General features: G+C 31.7%; 2 protein-coding genes across 8 annotated transcripts; both read left to right on the forward strand.

The window, feature by feature from the left end:
* The first annotated feature begins 1137 nt into the window (after window positions 1-1137).
* LOC118037376 (uncharacterized) lies at window positions 1138-2776 on the forward strand. The gene has a single exon (XM_035043345.1). The coding sequence runs from the start codon at window positions 1138-1140 to the stop codon at window positions 2554-2556; it is 1419 nt and encodes a 472-aa protein (XP_034899236.1). The 3' UTR covers window positions 2557-2776.
* An 8759-nt stretch (window positions 2777-11535) lies between these two features.
* Window positions 11536-13670, forward strand: LOC118037323 (uncharacterized). Of its 7 annotated transcripts, none has more exons than XM_035043273.2 (6): window positions 11536-11750; window positions 11847-11915; window positions 12149-12419; window positions 12494-12674; window positions 12791-12872; window positions 12961-13670. In XM_035043273.2, the coding sequence occupies exons 3-6, from the start codon at window positions 12200-12202 to the stop codon at window positions 13150-13152; spliced, it is 675 nt and encodes a 224-aa protein (XP_034899164.1). In that variant the 5' UTR covers window positions 11536-11750; window positions 11847-11915; window positions 12149-12199; the 3' UTR covers window positions 13153-13670. The 7 variants fall into 7 exon arrangements, with proteins under 7 accessions (XP_034899164.1, XP_034899163.1, XP_034899165.1 ...); XM_035043272.2 differs by having other exon boundaries at window positions 11537-11750; window positions 11847-11938; window positions 12138-12419; XM_035043274.2 differs by having other exon boundaries at window positions 11537-11750; window positions 11852-11938; window positions 12138-12419.
* Window positions 13671-15411: the final 1741 nt, after the last annotated feature.

Below are 15411 nucleotides of genomic sequence, written 5' to 3' on the forward strand. Positions count from 1 at the left end.
CAAATATGTCGTAATAATTAATTTTAGTAAAATTCTCTTTTATGAAGCGGGAAAATATAAGAAAGATTTACTATTTTGATGTCCTTGGATGGCAGCAATGTCCAATGTTGGTACGAGATTCAATCGATGATGTAAGGATAAGTTTGGGATTTCCAGGTTTATATCTTCTTATGTAATTAGATGACGACGACGACAACTCCTCTTTCCGTTTTACGAGGAGGTTGTTAAACCCTCCCTCTCGTCTCCAGTTTTGGCTGGTAAGCTCGTAATGCAACCCCCAAAATCAAGCACTGAATTATCGTTAACCTCTTTTTTCCTATTTACCAATGTTCTTTTTGCCAAGGCAAATACAGAGCAGAGAAACTTCGAGGACAAAAGGTACTTGCCTTGTTTTCATTTCATCTTCTTTGTGTTGATGGAAATCATTGATGCTTTTTAATTAATTAATTAGAGCCAAGAATGCATGCAATATCTCTGGTCTCAATAATTTGAAGGCCTGTATGTTCCTATAAAACATTAATAATTACGTGGAAGCCATCTTCATAACAGTAAGAAAATATGAGTCTTTGTCACTGTCTCAATTTGTTTATGGAGAAAACAATGAAATTCACAACATCAATTGCTTAAATATCTTCCTCTCCTTCTCTGTCTCCAGTCTAGGTGCCTTGAATTCATTTTTCAGATCTCTGCATCTATTACATTTCTTTTATGCACCTAATGTTACAATCATGCATGTTCATATCTTAAATCTTTAGCAGGTGCCAAGACAAGTTTGAGCTGGTATGCGAGAGGCTCTTCTATGTTTGTGGGCATGAAGTTTTTGCTGTTTTTTGAAGGTCTAGTTCTCTAAGCTATTATTTTGACAAGCTTCCTTCAAAAAATCACCAGTGCCCTCAGGAAGATCTTTGTTTTCATCTTCCTCATGAAGTTAACTTTAAGAACTCGAGATCTTCATTGCTCATGATTTGTGATTCTTGTTAAGCTTAGTGATTCATATTATCTTCAATATGCCGTACTTTTATTGTCTATCTTTTGTTTTGATTTATTTTGTCCTCTCTCTTGCTGTTTCGATTGAAAAAGTCCCTCTCCTCTCTTCTGCTGCAGGGTTGGGGAATTTCCCTTTTCGTTTCAGCAGCAATGATTGAAAAAACTAACGATGTGATCAGAGAGAGGAGTTGTATGTCAACGATTCCAGAAAATGGTTCTATCTTTCCGATTCTTGAAAATGAATCTCTGATCCCAGAGAATACCGAGCCTGAAGGTGGCCGTATAAGGAGGTACTCCACTGGGGATATAACTATCCCCTACACTAGAGTAAATATTCTTTCACGCTATCTCGCATCGTCAACTGGTTCCTGCCATGATTACTGCAAATATGGAACAAAACATGATTCAGAAATGAAGACAAGGAATCCCATATTAAAGAGCATCAAAGAAAAGCAAGGCATGAATATGAAGAAGACTGTAATTTTAGCAGAAAGACAGGGAGCATTTCCATCTCCTGGCTCAAAAAGACAAAACTCCAGCGTTCCTATCGTCACAGGGCGAAAAGTTTCATCATCGACCAAGAAAGAAATTGTACTTTCAAAACAGCTTTTATTACCTCTCGAGGTAAGATCTGGTGCTGGTGAGAAGAAGTTGGTGGCACCACCAGCTCTTTCTTCATCAGTCAAGAGAGTCTTGATGCGACCAGCTGTTTCTGTGTTTTCCCAACATTATGTTAAAGGAGTTTCTCAACTGAAGGGTCAAAATGAAGTCGTAAAGGCTGAATACAAGCAACCTGGATGTCAGGATGTTTCAAAGAAGACTTTGCCTATCAGTAAATTAGATACCGATGAGAACAAAGCTATGAAACTTTCTCAAAATGGAACTCTCACAGCTGGATTGTCTGCACCTCCTGCTAAGAAGATCATGAGGCGCACTAAGAAAGGAATTCACTCCACTCATCTGCCTCCATCCTCTGAGAAGAAGTGCGTTAGACATATTAAAGATGGAACAACTCGCATTAGTCGAACACCCATATCTTCTTTGGCATCATCCAAGTCTTCCCGTAGCAGTGCCTACAGTGAATGCTATGTAACTGATCTTAAGAACACTGCTGCAAACAAACTACCATCTAAGACTAGGCCTAGGAAGGATGGAGTAGTTTACACTACATGTAAAGATTCCGCAGCCAGAAAGGTAAATTTTAGGTCAGGAATGGTGGTTGAACTCCAGCCTGAAAATAGAACTTCAAGGAGACTCATATTTAGGCGAAGATACCTTGGCGAAGGCCAAATTGGTGAAACTGCTGGTACCAGCAAGGACAACCTCAAGAGCAAAGAAGTTTGTGAAAATGAAGCTCATAGCGCAAAAATGGAATCGGAGAAAGTTGTTTTAGAACACCAAGATATGCAGGAAAAGAAAATTGTGCAGAGTTTGTTAAATAACATGATTGAGGAGACTGCAGTTAAGCTTGTCGAGAGCAGGAAGAGTAAGGTGAAAGCTCTGATTGGTGCTTTCGAAACTGTGATCTCTCTTCAGGATTCCAAAACCTCGTCAACAGTTGGAGCTTAAGTTTCCAATATCTGTTTATATATTTGAACATATAACTGTGTTTGTATATAATAATCTTATTCATGAAAAACACGATAGAGATACAAATAATTGAGGTGACATGAGAGTGAGTGAACTCGCAAACTTGTGTGAAGCAAAGAAAGGCAAAATTATCCATTGAGTAGAGCGAACGCTGATGCAATGAATTAATTCTCTTGTTAATGTTTTCATTGCTTTGCGAATGGGGCAATTTTTACTTTTATTTATATTTATTGTTAGCATAAGAGCATTGATTGTGGGGTGCTGTTTTTTCTTCAGAAAAAAAGAGTTCTATCTAATATGCTTCTGAATCCATGGCTTGCTTGGAATGAAGAACCCAATACATAGCTGACTGTTAGCATAACTACGTGCTTTAGTTTACTTAGAAAAATAGAAAATGTTTCCAAAAATTCCATGGTCCAGCAGCCATTAAAAATAGAAAAACCTAAAACATGCACATACTTCTTCCATTAGCTTATTGTAATAGTAGAATAACCATTTTACTTTTTTTTTTTTTTTAAATATAAGCTATGTATTAGGATTGCATCTTATATGATTCATTTATCATTTTTTATTTGATTGGAGACATTTTAGTCATTTAATTTTTTCCCATAGTTTAACTACCTAATTACTTTTAAAAATAAAAAAGTATTAATCTTAACTCTAGGAGCGTTTTTATGTTTTTTTATAATAACAATAAAATGACTTGAATGCCCATAGAGTTTTTTTTTTTTTTTTTTTTGCTTATGTTTAGGGGAATTTTTATGTTTCTCACATGATTTTTATTTATTTATTATTATCATGTTAGTTTAGGGGTAATTTTAAACTTAATAAATATAAATATTATTAAAAAATGACACATGTTAGCACATGGGTGATCCCCTCGCCTATTGGGCAGCACATACGATGTCATCCGACAACCAAAACCCCTCCTTTCATGTTGGTGTTAGAATTGTCTCAGCATCCTGTGTGGCCAATGGCCATTATGTTTGACATAAACAACCTCTCTTTCCTTTTATTTTCTCTGTCCTCCTTAATTTACACTCATGTTCCTTCAAAAATTTAAAGCAACCATTTAATTTGTAATTTTTTTGCATTTAGTCTCTATTTTTTATATTATTATTTTATTTTATTTGGAATAATTTTATAAAATTAGAATTCTTATTCAATCTCATCCCCCTTTAATTTTTTCATCTCTCAAATTTGATTCTTATTTTTTTATTGCTATTTATTTTATTTAAAATAGTTTTTTAAATTGATTGTTTTTTTTACAATTGCATCCCTCCTTCGGTTTTTTTTTCCCTATCAAATTTGATCTCCATTATTTTGATTGCTATTTTTTTCCCTTTGGCAATTTATTTAAATTATATTTTTTTATTTCATTCTTAAACATTAAATTGGTTGGAAATTGAGCTTCTTGATTTAGTTGTTGTTGTTTGTTTTTTTTTTTTTTTTTTTTAAGTTTCAGATTTTAGCATTTACTTAATTACATTACATGGAATTTCTTACTAATTTTAAAAATGGCTTGAGTTATCTTGGTTCTAATTTATTTTTTGTTATTTGTTGAATTTACTTTGAACTTTTTTTTTAAATTAAGATTTTTTTTTAATTTATCCTTTAATATTATATTGATTAAGATTTTTTTTTTTTTCAGTTTCCATCCTTCAAGATTAGAGTTTTTTTTTATTTTTTTATTTTTTTTTTATATTTTTTATATTGAGCTTCTTGATTTTTTTTTCAATTTATTTTCTATTTATTTATCTTGGTTTCATTACTTAGACTATGAGTTTAACAAGTTAAATTGAGTTAGTTCGAGTCCAGGATGTAGCGCGGGCCCACAAATCTAGTTAACTATAAACTAAAAGAGGAGGGGATTTTACTATACCTCTCCTCACACAACACTCTTTATTATAATAGTGTTATGCTTTTTCTTTTTTCTTTGATTTTTTTTTTTCAATCAATGTTATTTTTTTTTTAATTTCATCTTTCAATATTAAATTTATTTATTTATTGAGTTATCACACTCTTATGGCATATATTGTGGGTTGATTTATTTTTTTTCTTTTTTTGAATTAACTTTTTATTTTTTTGCCAATTTTTATAATTTAATATTGGATTGATTGAGAATTAGATTTTATAATTTGTTTACTTCTATCACGTTATTTCAGAATCATGATCCGGGAATAATACTTAACAAGTTAACCTAAGTTGACTCAAGTTGTTTTTTGTGTTCTTTTTCTAATTGATTTTTTTTTTTCAATTTTATCATTCAACACTTAGTTAGTTGAGAATTGAGCTTCATAATCTGTCTTGATTTACTTTCTATGAGGATATCTTGGTCTCATGATCAAGGTCATGAGTTTTTGTATTTTTACCTTGGTTAAATTGAGTTATTTTTTTTTTATTTTCTTTCTAAGAAGTTATCTCGGTCTCATGACCAAGGTCACGAGTCCTTTAACAATGAATTTTCTTTTTTAATGAGTTGTTCTCATCTTATGACCTAGGTTGTGGCTTTTGACGAATTAATCCAATTGAGTCATTGTTTTCCCTTCAATTTCATCATTTAATGTTGTGTTTGATTAGGAATTAGGCTTCATAATTTTGTTTTTGGTTTTTTTTTATTAGGTTATTCCAATTTTATAACCCAAGAGTAGTGTTTAATAGGTTAAACTAAGTTGATTTATCTTATTTTTATTCATTTTTTTTAATTAAAGTTTTAAAAATTTTATCATTAACATTGGGTTTAAAAAGGGTAGTTAAGAATTGACTTTTTATAATTTATTTTGATTTACTGTCTATGAGGTTTATCTTAGTTTCATAACGAAAGTTGTACATTTAGCAGGTTAATCCGAGGTTATTTATGTCGTTTAAAATTTTTTTTTCTATGAGTTATCTTGGTCTAAATGACTCAGGTTATTTTTTTATGTTTTTATTTAATTTATTTTTTTTAATATCATCCTTTAATATTAAGGTGCTGAGATTGAATTTTTAAATTTTTTTCGATTTGCTTTTCATGAGGTTATCTTGGTCTTATGACCAATGTCGTGAGTTTGAAAGATGAACTAGGGTCATCTTTTTAGGTCATTTTTTTTTATTTTTTTTTTCAATTTTATCCTTCAACATTTGAGTAATTAAGAATTAGACTTCATAATTTATTTTGATTTGCTTTTTATAGGTTTATTATAGTCTCATAACCTAAGTTATAGATTTGACATATTTACCTAGGTGATCGAAGTCAATCCAATATGTTGTTATCTTAATATATAAAAAAATTTCATCTTGAATTTATTTTTAGTCAAACTATATTTTTATAGGTTGTATGGGTTGCTTTATCTACAAAGTCAACCGGGTTATAACGAGTCAACACTTATATAATTTTAAATAACTTTTTTGTTAGAAAAAAAATAATATTAGCAATATCTGAATAATTTTTTATATTAAAAAAAAATTTAACCGACCCATAACATAAAACGTATGAATTATCTATTTCTTTTTTTAAAAAAACTCAAAGGGAGAGCTTTATTACAAAATAAAGAAATTGTGTAATGAATAAAAGACATTCATCGAGAAGAACATTCTAACCATAATTACTACTTTGTTCATAGATGCTACATAATGTTTGTTTTTCTTTGTTTTGGAAATTAGATAAAGGTTTAGGATAAATTTGGCACTTAGCACAATAAACGTAAAAATTCAACGAAATAATATTGTCTGAAAATGATTTAGAGAAATAACACACTTTTACCTTGTCGCACTTCAGAAGCACAACATTTACTAAATGCCACATTTTTAAAGCACGACAAGGTGAAAGTGTGCTATCATTTGTCTTAATTGGTCAACTGGTTTTGAAAATAACAAGGAAAATCTCAAAACTACCAAAATAGAGGGGCCTCAACAAGATTTTTGATATCTAAAGATTCAATAGTATGCATAGTGACATAATTGCTACTATAGGAAAAATGACATCTGAAAACTCTTGTAAAAGTTTAAGCGTAATGTAATTGTCGAATCAAAAGTAATAGACCTTTTTGATTTATTATTTTGGTCTAGTATAACCAAACCTTCTTTTGGACATAGACTTGCCTTAATGACCTATAAATACACATGCTACGTCATCCATACAATCTGTTTATGACATATCCTCATTTAGTTATGGTTGACCTACACCTAGCTGCTCAGAATCACCTATTATCACAAGTCTGACCACATCGTTGACATTGAAAAACAAAGAATAATTACTGTGTGAATAATAACTTTTTGAGATTTTAATTGGAGTCTATTTTTTAGTCTACTAGTTGGACAAAGATTTATATTTTGACTCATAAAACATGTTTGGAAGAAAAAGTTCATAAAATTATGGTTTATATGTGAAACAGTCAATCAATTAAGCCAATAATTGAACATTCACCTTGAAGCATGACATTTAGTAAATGTTGCTATTCTAAAGCACAACAAAGAAAAGTGTGCTATTTCACCAACTCTTTTTCAAACAGTGTTATTCTACCAATTTTTTACGTTTAACAAAAATAAAACCATAGGTTTTATGGCACACAATTAAGTGATTATTGATGTACAAATTAAAAAGAGTATAAAAATTTGTTTATGCTCAATTTGGAAGCCAAATCAAATATTAGATTCATTAATATAATATTATATGAGTATTAAAGATAAATTAAGCCTTTATTAATATAAAAAATATATTTATATGAATATAATAATGCTACATAAGGTTGTTAAAATCGCGATTCAACTCGTAAAATCGTACGTTTTTACGAGTTAATATAGGCTTTACGTGCTAAATCGTACATAAAACTCGGAAATGAGTAAAATCGGGTAAAATCGTTAAAATCAGGTGAAATCGCGTAAAACCGCGATTTCACCACCGATTGAACGAGTTTGCCCGCAGGAAATTTTAATTCAATGTTGCTGCCACGTGTCTCCCTCCTATTGGCTCTAACAGATCGAAGGCAATTAACTTAATGTGGCGGGTTGTTCTCTTCTCCTTTGTCCAGTGACTCCAGTCTCTCCTTCCTCCTCCTGTTCGTTCGTCTCCTCTCTGCTTTTGCCTGGTGCTGGAGCTTGATGACGAAGACAATGGCGGAGATGTGTTGATTGGCCAAAGCTAACTTCTCTCCTTCTCTGTTGTTGTCTCTGCTGCATGCTCCCTTTTGTTTTTGTTTTTTTTACTGCTGTTTGTTCTTTTTCCCCTGTATTCTTCTGGTTTTTCATCTCTGTTTCCTCCCTGGTTTTGTTTCTTCTGTGTTCTGGGTTGTTCTTCCCTGTTCCTTCCCCTTGCTCCTTTGTTACGAAGACGATGACGATGGCGCAAGTGTAGGAGACGATGAACAATGCTTCCAAAACGGCGCCGTTGTGTCCTTGGGCATGACTATTTTTCACTTTAGTCCCTAGACAGTTTAAACTTAACAATTGGGACCCTAATCAGAAATAATTGATTTCTAATTGTGCCCTTGGATTAAATTCAATTGAATCCTTGAGTTATAGCGCTATTTACACAATAGTCTTGGGTTTTTGGACTATTCAATTTGGTCATTGAATTTTAATTTTCAAGCAATTTTTCCTTGAATCAGCTCCAACTTTGGTATTTTTTCAATTACACCCCTGATTTCTTTAATTAATTAAATCAAAGTTTAATTTAGTCCTCAAACTCATTAATTCTTCAATTAAACTCTTGATTTCATTAATTAAAATAATCTAAATTTTTATTTGAAGGCTTGAAATATGTATGAATTTTTATTTGAAGCATGTTTTTTAAGGTGCTTGAACTATGTATGAATTTTTTATTTGAAACATGAATTTTTTTTAATATATTTTAAAATTCCTTACGATTTTACGATTTTACGATTCGATTTTACGATCCGAGTTTGTGTAAGGCTTTCCGTGCCGTGTTAGAATCTTACGATTTTACAATTCGATTTTACGATCCGAGTTTGTGTAAGGCTTTCCGTGCCGTGTTAAAATCGTGATTTTAACAACCTTGATGCTACATGTAATCAATTGATTGACTACAAGCCATATTAAACTAATAAGGAAATATTCACTAACTTCATGAAAATAGAATCCTTAAAGATTGTCCTGATGAATCTGGATTGGAAATCAATTTAGGTGTTGGCCACCAACCCCTCGTCGAAAATAGAATCAAATGTTGAAGGTTGGATCTTGAACAAGAATGGAAAGGCTGAGTTTATGGTATCAAAAAGAGACTAATTAGAAGAGTATGTTTGGCTCAAAATTTGGATTGGATTTAAGGAGTTAAATCATGATTCTTTGTACCAAGATTGTAGCCGACATGTTGGAGAACACTTTCCTTTTATTATTGCAATGCCAAAAGAATCAATTAGGATGAAAATTAAGCTCTAAGATTGCCTAAGAGTAAATTGTCTCTACTATTTTCCTTTAATACCTAGAAATCTACAAAATTAGAAACCAAAATGATGTGAATCTTTACAAGTTGTTCTTCACTAACTTAAGCCAAACACATTGTTTCACTTAATTTGAAACATCTTTTTTTATTTAATCAACATAAGGTTTTTGGCTAATTAAAATCATGCTAAATTTCATATTTGTCCTCCCATTTTAGTTCCATTTGTGCTTCAGTTCTTGGTCTTTAAATTTTTCTAATTTGGGTTAATTTAACCTATTTTTCCTTAATTTATTTCAATAATAACCCTGAGCAAATTAACATATATCCTCTAATTTTCCCATTGCTTTCATTTTAGTACTTGGTTATTCAATTTTTCATTTTTAAGCCAAATTAAGTCCCAATTTAACTTTTCTTTCTTAATTGAGCCCTCATCATTGAACTTTTTGGCTGTTTAATTATAACTTATCATTGAACTTCTAATTTATTTCACTTTTAATTAAATCAAATTAAGCTCCTTTCTCAATTTCTTCTTTAATTCAAGCTTCAATTATGACATAGAATTTCTTAAAACTCAATTTTACCTATGATTCTCAATTATTGGTCCAATTTTTTGCATTTTTGTATTTTTCTTCTATTTTCATGATTATTTCTAACCAAGTAAAAATTATCAAAACAAAAAAAATGATTAAAATCGATTAAATTTACCAAAAAGACAATGTTTTTGGCTTTTATGTTTTTATTTGAAATACATAAAAAAAAGTCAAAATTTGGTTCTAACACATATAACACATGATGCATTTTAAAGGTTGTCTTCCACTTATCATTCGACTTGATTTTGATATTGATTTTGATATTATAGTAGCTACTTTTAAGGTTAATCTTGAAAAATATCCTAAAACTTGCTAATTAATCCAGCATGTCATCTAGTCGTGGCATCATATACGTGTACATCATTGTAATTTGGTTAATAACTCGGTTTTCAACGCATATCCATCATGAACCATTATTTTTAAAGACCAAAAAGGGAAAGAGAGCACATACTCATGTTATTTTTGAATATACTTTTCCAACAACTCGACCACCTTTCTTTGCATCTCTTTAGCTTTCATAGAGCTAGGCCTACATGTTAACTTGTTTGGTAGACTAAGCACTAAAACCAAATCAAATCGTATATCTCTTATGGAAGGCAAGCTTTGGGGCAACTTTTCGACATTAAATTTGCAAATTCTATCAACACACCTTTACTTCCTTAAAAGTGTCATCAACATCATCTTCTTTTCCAACTGCACTACTACACGGCATTAGAGCATGCACTACTCATTATTCACCTTGTATTTCTTCTATATACTACGATAAAGACAATAAACTATTTTCCTTTTTAAATTTTGGCCCAACCTTCTACAAATACTTATAGATAAATCCCCTATCTCAATCTCAATTTCAGAAATTTTGATTTTGATTTTTTTCAAAAATCCTGTTCAACATTTTATAATAAATTTTGATATAGAATTTGATAAAACATATGTGGATATGATATGTTAGTGAGAGAGGACAGGAGAGGCAATGACAATAATTGACGTAGTTGATGTTATATTTTTTCATATTTATTTTTAGCTTAGTGGTTTTTCATCATATTTATTTTATTGAGAAAATATCTTTCTTTAATGATTTTTTTTAATTTTAAATGTTCATTCTCAGCTTTTGATTATATTAAGATATTCTATTAACTTCAAGGATGAAATTGAAATTGACATGAACTAAAATGTAACGTAGAATAAATATGAAAAATACGGTTTCATTAAAATAAATCATAGATTTTAAGTGAAATTAAAAGAACACATTTTTCTTATTCTTTTTAAGATTTTTTTCCAATAAAAAATTAAAAATCATGTTCATTTCTTGAAAACAAAAATAAATCTTTTCACCGAAAGAATAAGAAATACATCACAATTGTAATTAGTGTTCATAAAAAAAACATAATAATAATTTTGTATTTGTAATAATATAATTATAAAATATTTATTTTATTTTATTCAAATTAATAATTATCATGAAAAAGTTATACTTATCAACTAACAAGGGGAAACTTTATATAATATTTATAATTAAAAATAAATCTATGACACTAACTAAATTTGAAAATTGTTAGAAAAAATAATTTTAATATTTTACATTGATAAATAGTTTCTGCATATAAATTTAAAATATTATATTATTTGTGTTTTTTTTTTTTAATTTTAGAAAACAATAAAAAAAAATTATAAAGAAACTCAGGTGAAAAACTTTTAAACTGAGTCTTTCAAATTATATATATATATATATATATATTTGAAAAATAAAAAAATAGTTTGGAGAATTTTAACGAGGATTTTTTATTTTTCTTTCTATAGCTTCAATTTTACAGAAAAAATGAAGTATTAAACGAGCCATTTCCTTTTTTCTTCGTGCAAAGATGTATATTTAGCAACTAGCTGTAGAAAGTAAGATAGAAAGTAGTTAATTAGAAATGGAGCACAAGTGGCGGGATGAAAAGCGGAAACAGATCCTTGGCTTCCCGTAAAAGCAAAAATATGCTACAGCGGTAGCTTGCATGCAAAGCATAGTTCATATATCTTGCTTGCACCAATCTTCTGTTCATGATCTAAAAGTTGAATCTTTACAAATCTTGCAAGACTTCCTTTCCAGGCTGTTTCTTATCACATAATCATATCATTAAACACCACTACCTCCTAGAAAAGGCAAACAATGCAAGTATTTTGGCGTGGTGGATGAAGATTTTAACAAGGCAAAGGAGGTACCTTCAAACTTTCTCATACGAGTATGAGAAATAAAGTTAATTTGTATGATGGTTTCTGTTTATCATTTTTCTTGATGACATTTTCCGGTCCAGAGCAGCAAGAATCTAGCAGTGTCACGGAGAGAGCAATACCGCCTCGGCGAACAGAATCCTTCAGAACAGGTACTCGTGGTGTTCCTACAACTGTATGTTTACAAAAGTTCTAGTTCTACTACATATGCTGGAGTCCTGTTTTCCTGTGCTATATTAACATTCTATGCTCTTCTACATGGATTATTTATATGATTCCGGATTTAAAAGACTGAATTTGATGTTAAGAATTCATTCATGAGAGAAAGGTAAATTTAAATGACTCATATTCTAACAAACAAGTGTAATTACTAGCTATTTTGTAGTAGATAACAAGGGGCAGAACTGGTTCCTTCCGGAGGCACTTCTCTAGGCCAATGAGTCAGGATTACGATTTCCGAGATGGTGAGTTTGCGACTGCTGTTGCTGCTGCTGCATTTGTCATTCACTCACTTGAAGAAGCTGAAGCAGACCACAGAAGAAAGCTGAGAGGGGATTTTGGTAAGTCAAAGGAAAAAATCAAGACTACGAAACAAGATTCTTCAGCTGGTTCTGTAGTAACAAGACATTTCTCTAGTAGGGAAGTGACAGTTGCAGGTAATTGTCAACGGTCAAAAGAAAATTCCAAACAAGAGTTTACTGCTAGACTGTAACAAAGGAATAATTTGCAGGTGAAACTTCAGCTAGAAAACCAGCAGAAGAGGACAGAAGGCAACAAGAAAATGCTTTCCCTACCAGAAAACCAAGTCGTTCCTCCTCTGTGAGACCAATGAACCGACAACCTTTCAGCCAAGTTGTGGAAACCAAAGCAGATTCTTGGGAGAAAGATCAGCTAAGAAAGATTAATAGAAGGTGACCCTTAGTTCATTTGAACAGTTCCAAATCTACTTGAAAAAGTAGTTCAAACTCAACCATGTACTATTATTACTTCCTAGTCTGGGTTATAATAAGTCGAAACTAAATTTCAGGTATGAGAAAATGAAATCCAAGATTCTTGATTGGGAGAAGGCAAAAAAGATGCGAGCCAAACTCCATGGGGAAAAGAAGAAGGTTTCACTTTGATATTTGATATTTATCTAATCAGCTTTGTGAATGCTAATGATTAAGCTAGCCATTATCCTGACATCTGGACCTGTAGAGCGAACTGGAGCTAAGAAGGGCAAGAAACATGCAACATTACCAGAACAAGATAGCGAGAATTGATTTGATTTCTGGAGGAGCAAGAGGACAGTTGGAGGAGAAAAGAAGAAATGAAGAGCTTGAGGTTAAAGAGAAGGCAAAGCACATGCGTTCCAAGGGAAGGAGTCCTTCGAGGTGTTTCTGCTGCTGAATGTTGCAAAGAACTTCAAAGTTATTCTAAGCATGTACAGTATTTTATAAACTTGACACGTGTGTAACCATTTATTACAGCTACCAATGAATTACTTGTGTAAATGACTCTAATCACTGGTCTGAGCGCTGTTGGGTTTCGCACAGGCAAGTCTTTCTGGCCTCCCAAGCACAAAAACGTATACGATTGATTCATATAATATATAAGCACCTCACTTTTCTTATTTCTATGGATGCGAGATTCATCACACCTCAGCGATCATCAAACACGTAATTTAATCAGCTTTAGCCAGCGGGATTTGGAATTTCCTTCACACCCACATATCCGGATGTCAGACTCTTAATGGTGTGAGAGATATTGAATAAAACTGTTCATGGTATAAATTTTCCTCTTTTATGTATTATAGCTGCAGAGGATTCAGATTAACGAAAGAGATTGCAGGAAAGTATATTAAGAAGACAAGTTTTGGTGTGGGTTATGAAGAACATTTTCGTTAAGCTCAAGAGATCGGAAGAAAAAACAAGGCTGTAGTTGCGATTTAAATCAAAACAATACAGAAAAAATAGTCTGCGCTATATAACCAACTGAAAGGAATTCAAGTTTTGCTTCTACTCGTCCGTTGCGGGGGGAAACTCAGCTTCTCAGAGGCTTCCAAAAACAAACTGTAGTCGGGGTATCAAAAGCCCGGTTGTAGAGAGGATGGTGCTCCAGGGAGGGCCCTTGGCCCCCTTGGAAGCTCCAGGAAATCTAAATCCTTGATCACTCCAAGCTGCAAATAGACCAGTTTATCTTTGTTTGGTCTAAAATTATATTCCATTTATTTTCCACTGTGTGTTTGTAATGAACATTTAAAATTTTCTGTTACAAGAGGAATTGAGAAAACAAGGAAAAGCTGCTGCATAACAGAATAGGAATAAGAACAAATCTTTTGTTATGTAACTTGTATGGATTTATCTTAAAGGTAAAAAAACAAATTTGTTGCAATGGTGAAGTTTTTGGCAAGAGAAAATAAGAAAAAATTTTCATTACCAAAAAGGGCTAGGTATTTTAAGAAATGACTTGACCGTTTCTAGAAATGGTTAGACCTTTTAGCTATTGTTTTGTTGTAGTTCTATTTTGTGTTTTAGTTTTTTCTTAGTTTATTAAAGAAAATGGATGATTATTTTATAAAAAAGAAAAAATATAATGTGTATAAGCATGAAATAAACTTATATGATAATATTACTTATATTAAAGTGTTAAGAGTTGGAAATCTTAAGTTTAATGTTTGATAATAAAAAAGTGTATTCATGAGTAAAATATATTTAAATTGTTAAAAGAATATTGAGAATATTCTTGATATCTAAAAAAGTGAATTTGATGTAAGATTTTGAGTGATGCAAGAAAGGCATTTGGTTGCGTGTGTAACATCCATTTTTAATGTGGTGATTGAGTGTGTGTGTGTAAAAAAAAAAAAAAAAAGAGAAGGAATTGATTTAAGGACCGGTCACTGGAGGGGAAGGAAAAACAAAATAGAGGAGGTGAACGTATGACCCCCCTGTTAATTAATTAAGTGTGTTGATGTTGTAGTTACAAATTGTAACTTATAAGGGAGAGGAACCTACGTTCTAGGTAAGGAAAACATGGCTGAAATTAATGGGAAGTAGGATTGGAGATAAAAATTGTAGGCACCTTCTTTATTGACAGAACATGGCAGGTTCATTTTCCTGGTTCTTGAGGGAATCTGGACCTGAAGATGATAGAATTTAGGGAGGGTCCATCATAGAAGTTGTAGCTGGGAATGTTAGCTTTCCAACGAGTCCGACCCCGCCTAATTTGGAGTCTTGGAACTCCGGATACAAATGAAAATCTGAGGAGAGGTCAAGCTGCCACCCTGGTTGGCAGTTTCGGCCAAGTTGATAAAATGGTGAAATTTAGCTGTATTAAGGGTAAAATTTGTTTTCTCTCCCTTCATAAAGTGTGTCTTGATCTTCAAAAAAAAAAGAAAAGAAAAAAGAAAAGAAGAAGAAGAATAAAACTGTAATCAAAATTGAATTTATGATGTCCACACAGATGGGTCGAAAATGTAAAAGGATAATAATGAGGAATGAAAGTGAGAAAGAAAAGATTGATAAAAGAGAAATGAATATTATTGCCATTTTTGCTGCTGTGTTGTGATATGTGGACTAATATGGAATAATGATGGGTGTTTGTGGTTTCAGGAGGAACCGCGGGAGTAGTACAACAACAACAGGGAAACGCAAGTCGAGCGTCTACAGC

Source organism: Populus alba, chromosome 15 (assembly GCF_005239225.2).
Source record: "Populus alba chromosome 15, ASM523922v2, whole genome shotgun sequence".
NCBI classification, from domain to species: domain Eukaryota; kingdom Viridiplantae; phylum Streptophyta; class Magnoliopsida; order Malpighiales; family Salicaceae; genus Populus; species Populus alba.

What these genes read in the sequence shown, in the direction of transcription:
- LOC118037376 (XM_035043345.1), top strand. Translation starts at nt 1,138, where the DNA reads ATGATTGAAAAAACTAACGATGTGATCAGAGAGAGGAGTTGTATGTCA.
- LOC118037323 (XM_035043273.2), top strand. Translation starts at nt 12,200, where the DNA reads ATGAGTCAGGATTACGATTTCCGAGATGGTGAGTTTGCGACTGCTGTT. An exon ending in TAGGGAAGTGACAGTTGCAG is followed by an intron (nt 12,420 to 12,493) that starts GTAATTGTCAAC and finishes AATAATTTGCAG; the next exon opens with GTGAAACTTCAGCTAGAAAA. An exon ending in CTAAGAAAGATTAATAGAAG is followed by an intron (nt 12,675 to 12,790) that starts GTGACCCTTAGT and finishes ACTAAATTTCAG; the next exon opens with GTATGAGAAAATGAAATCCA.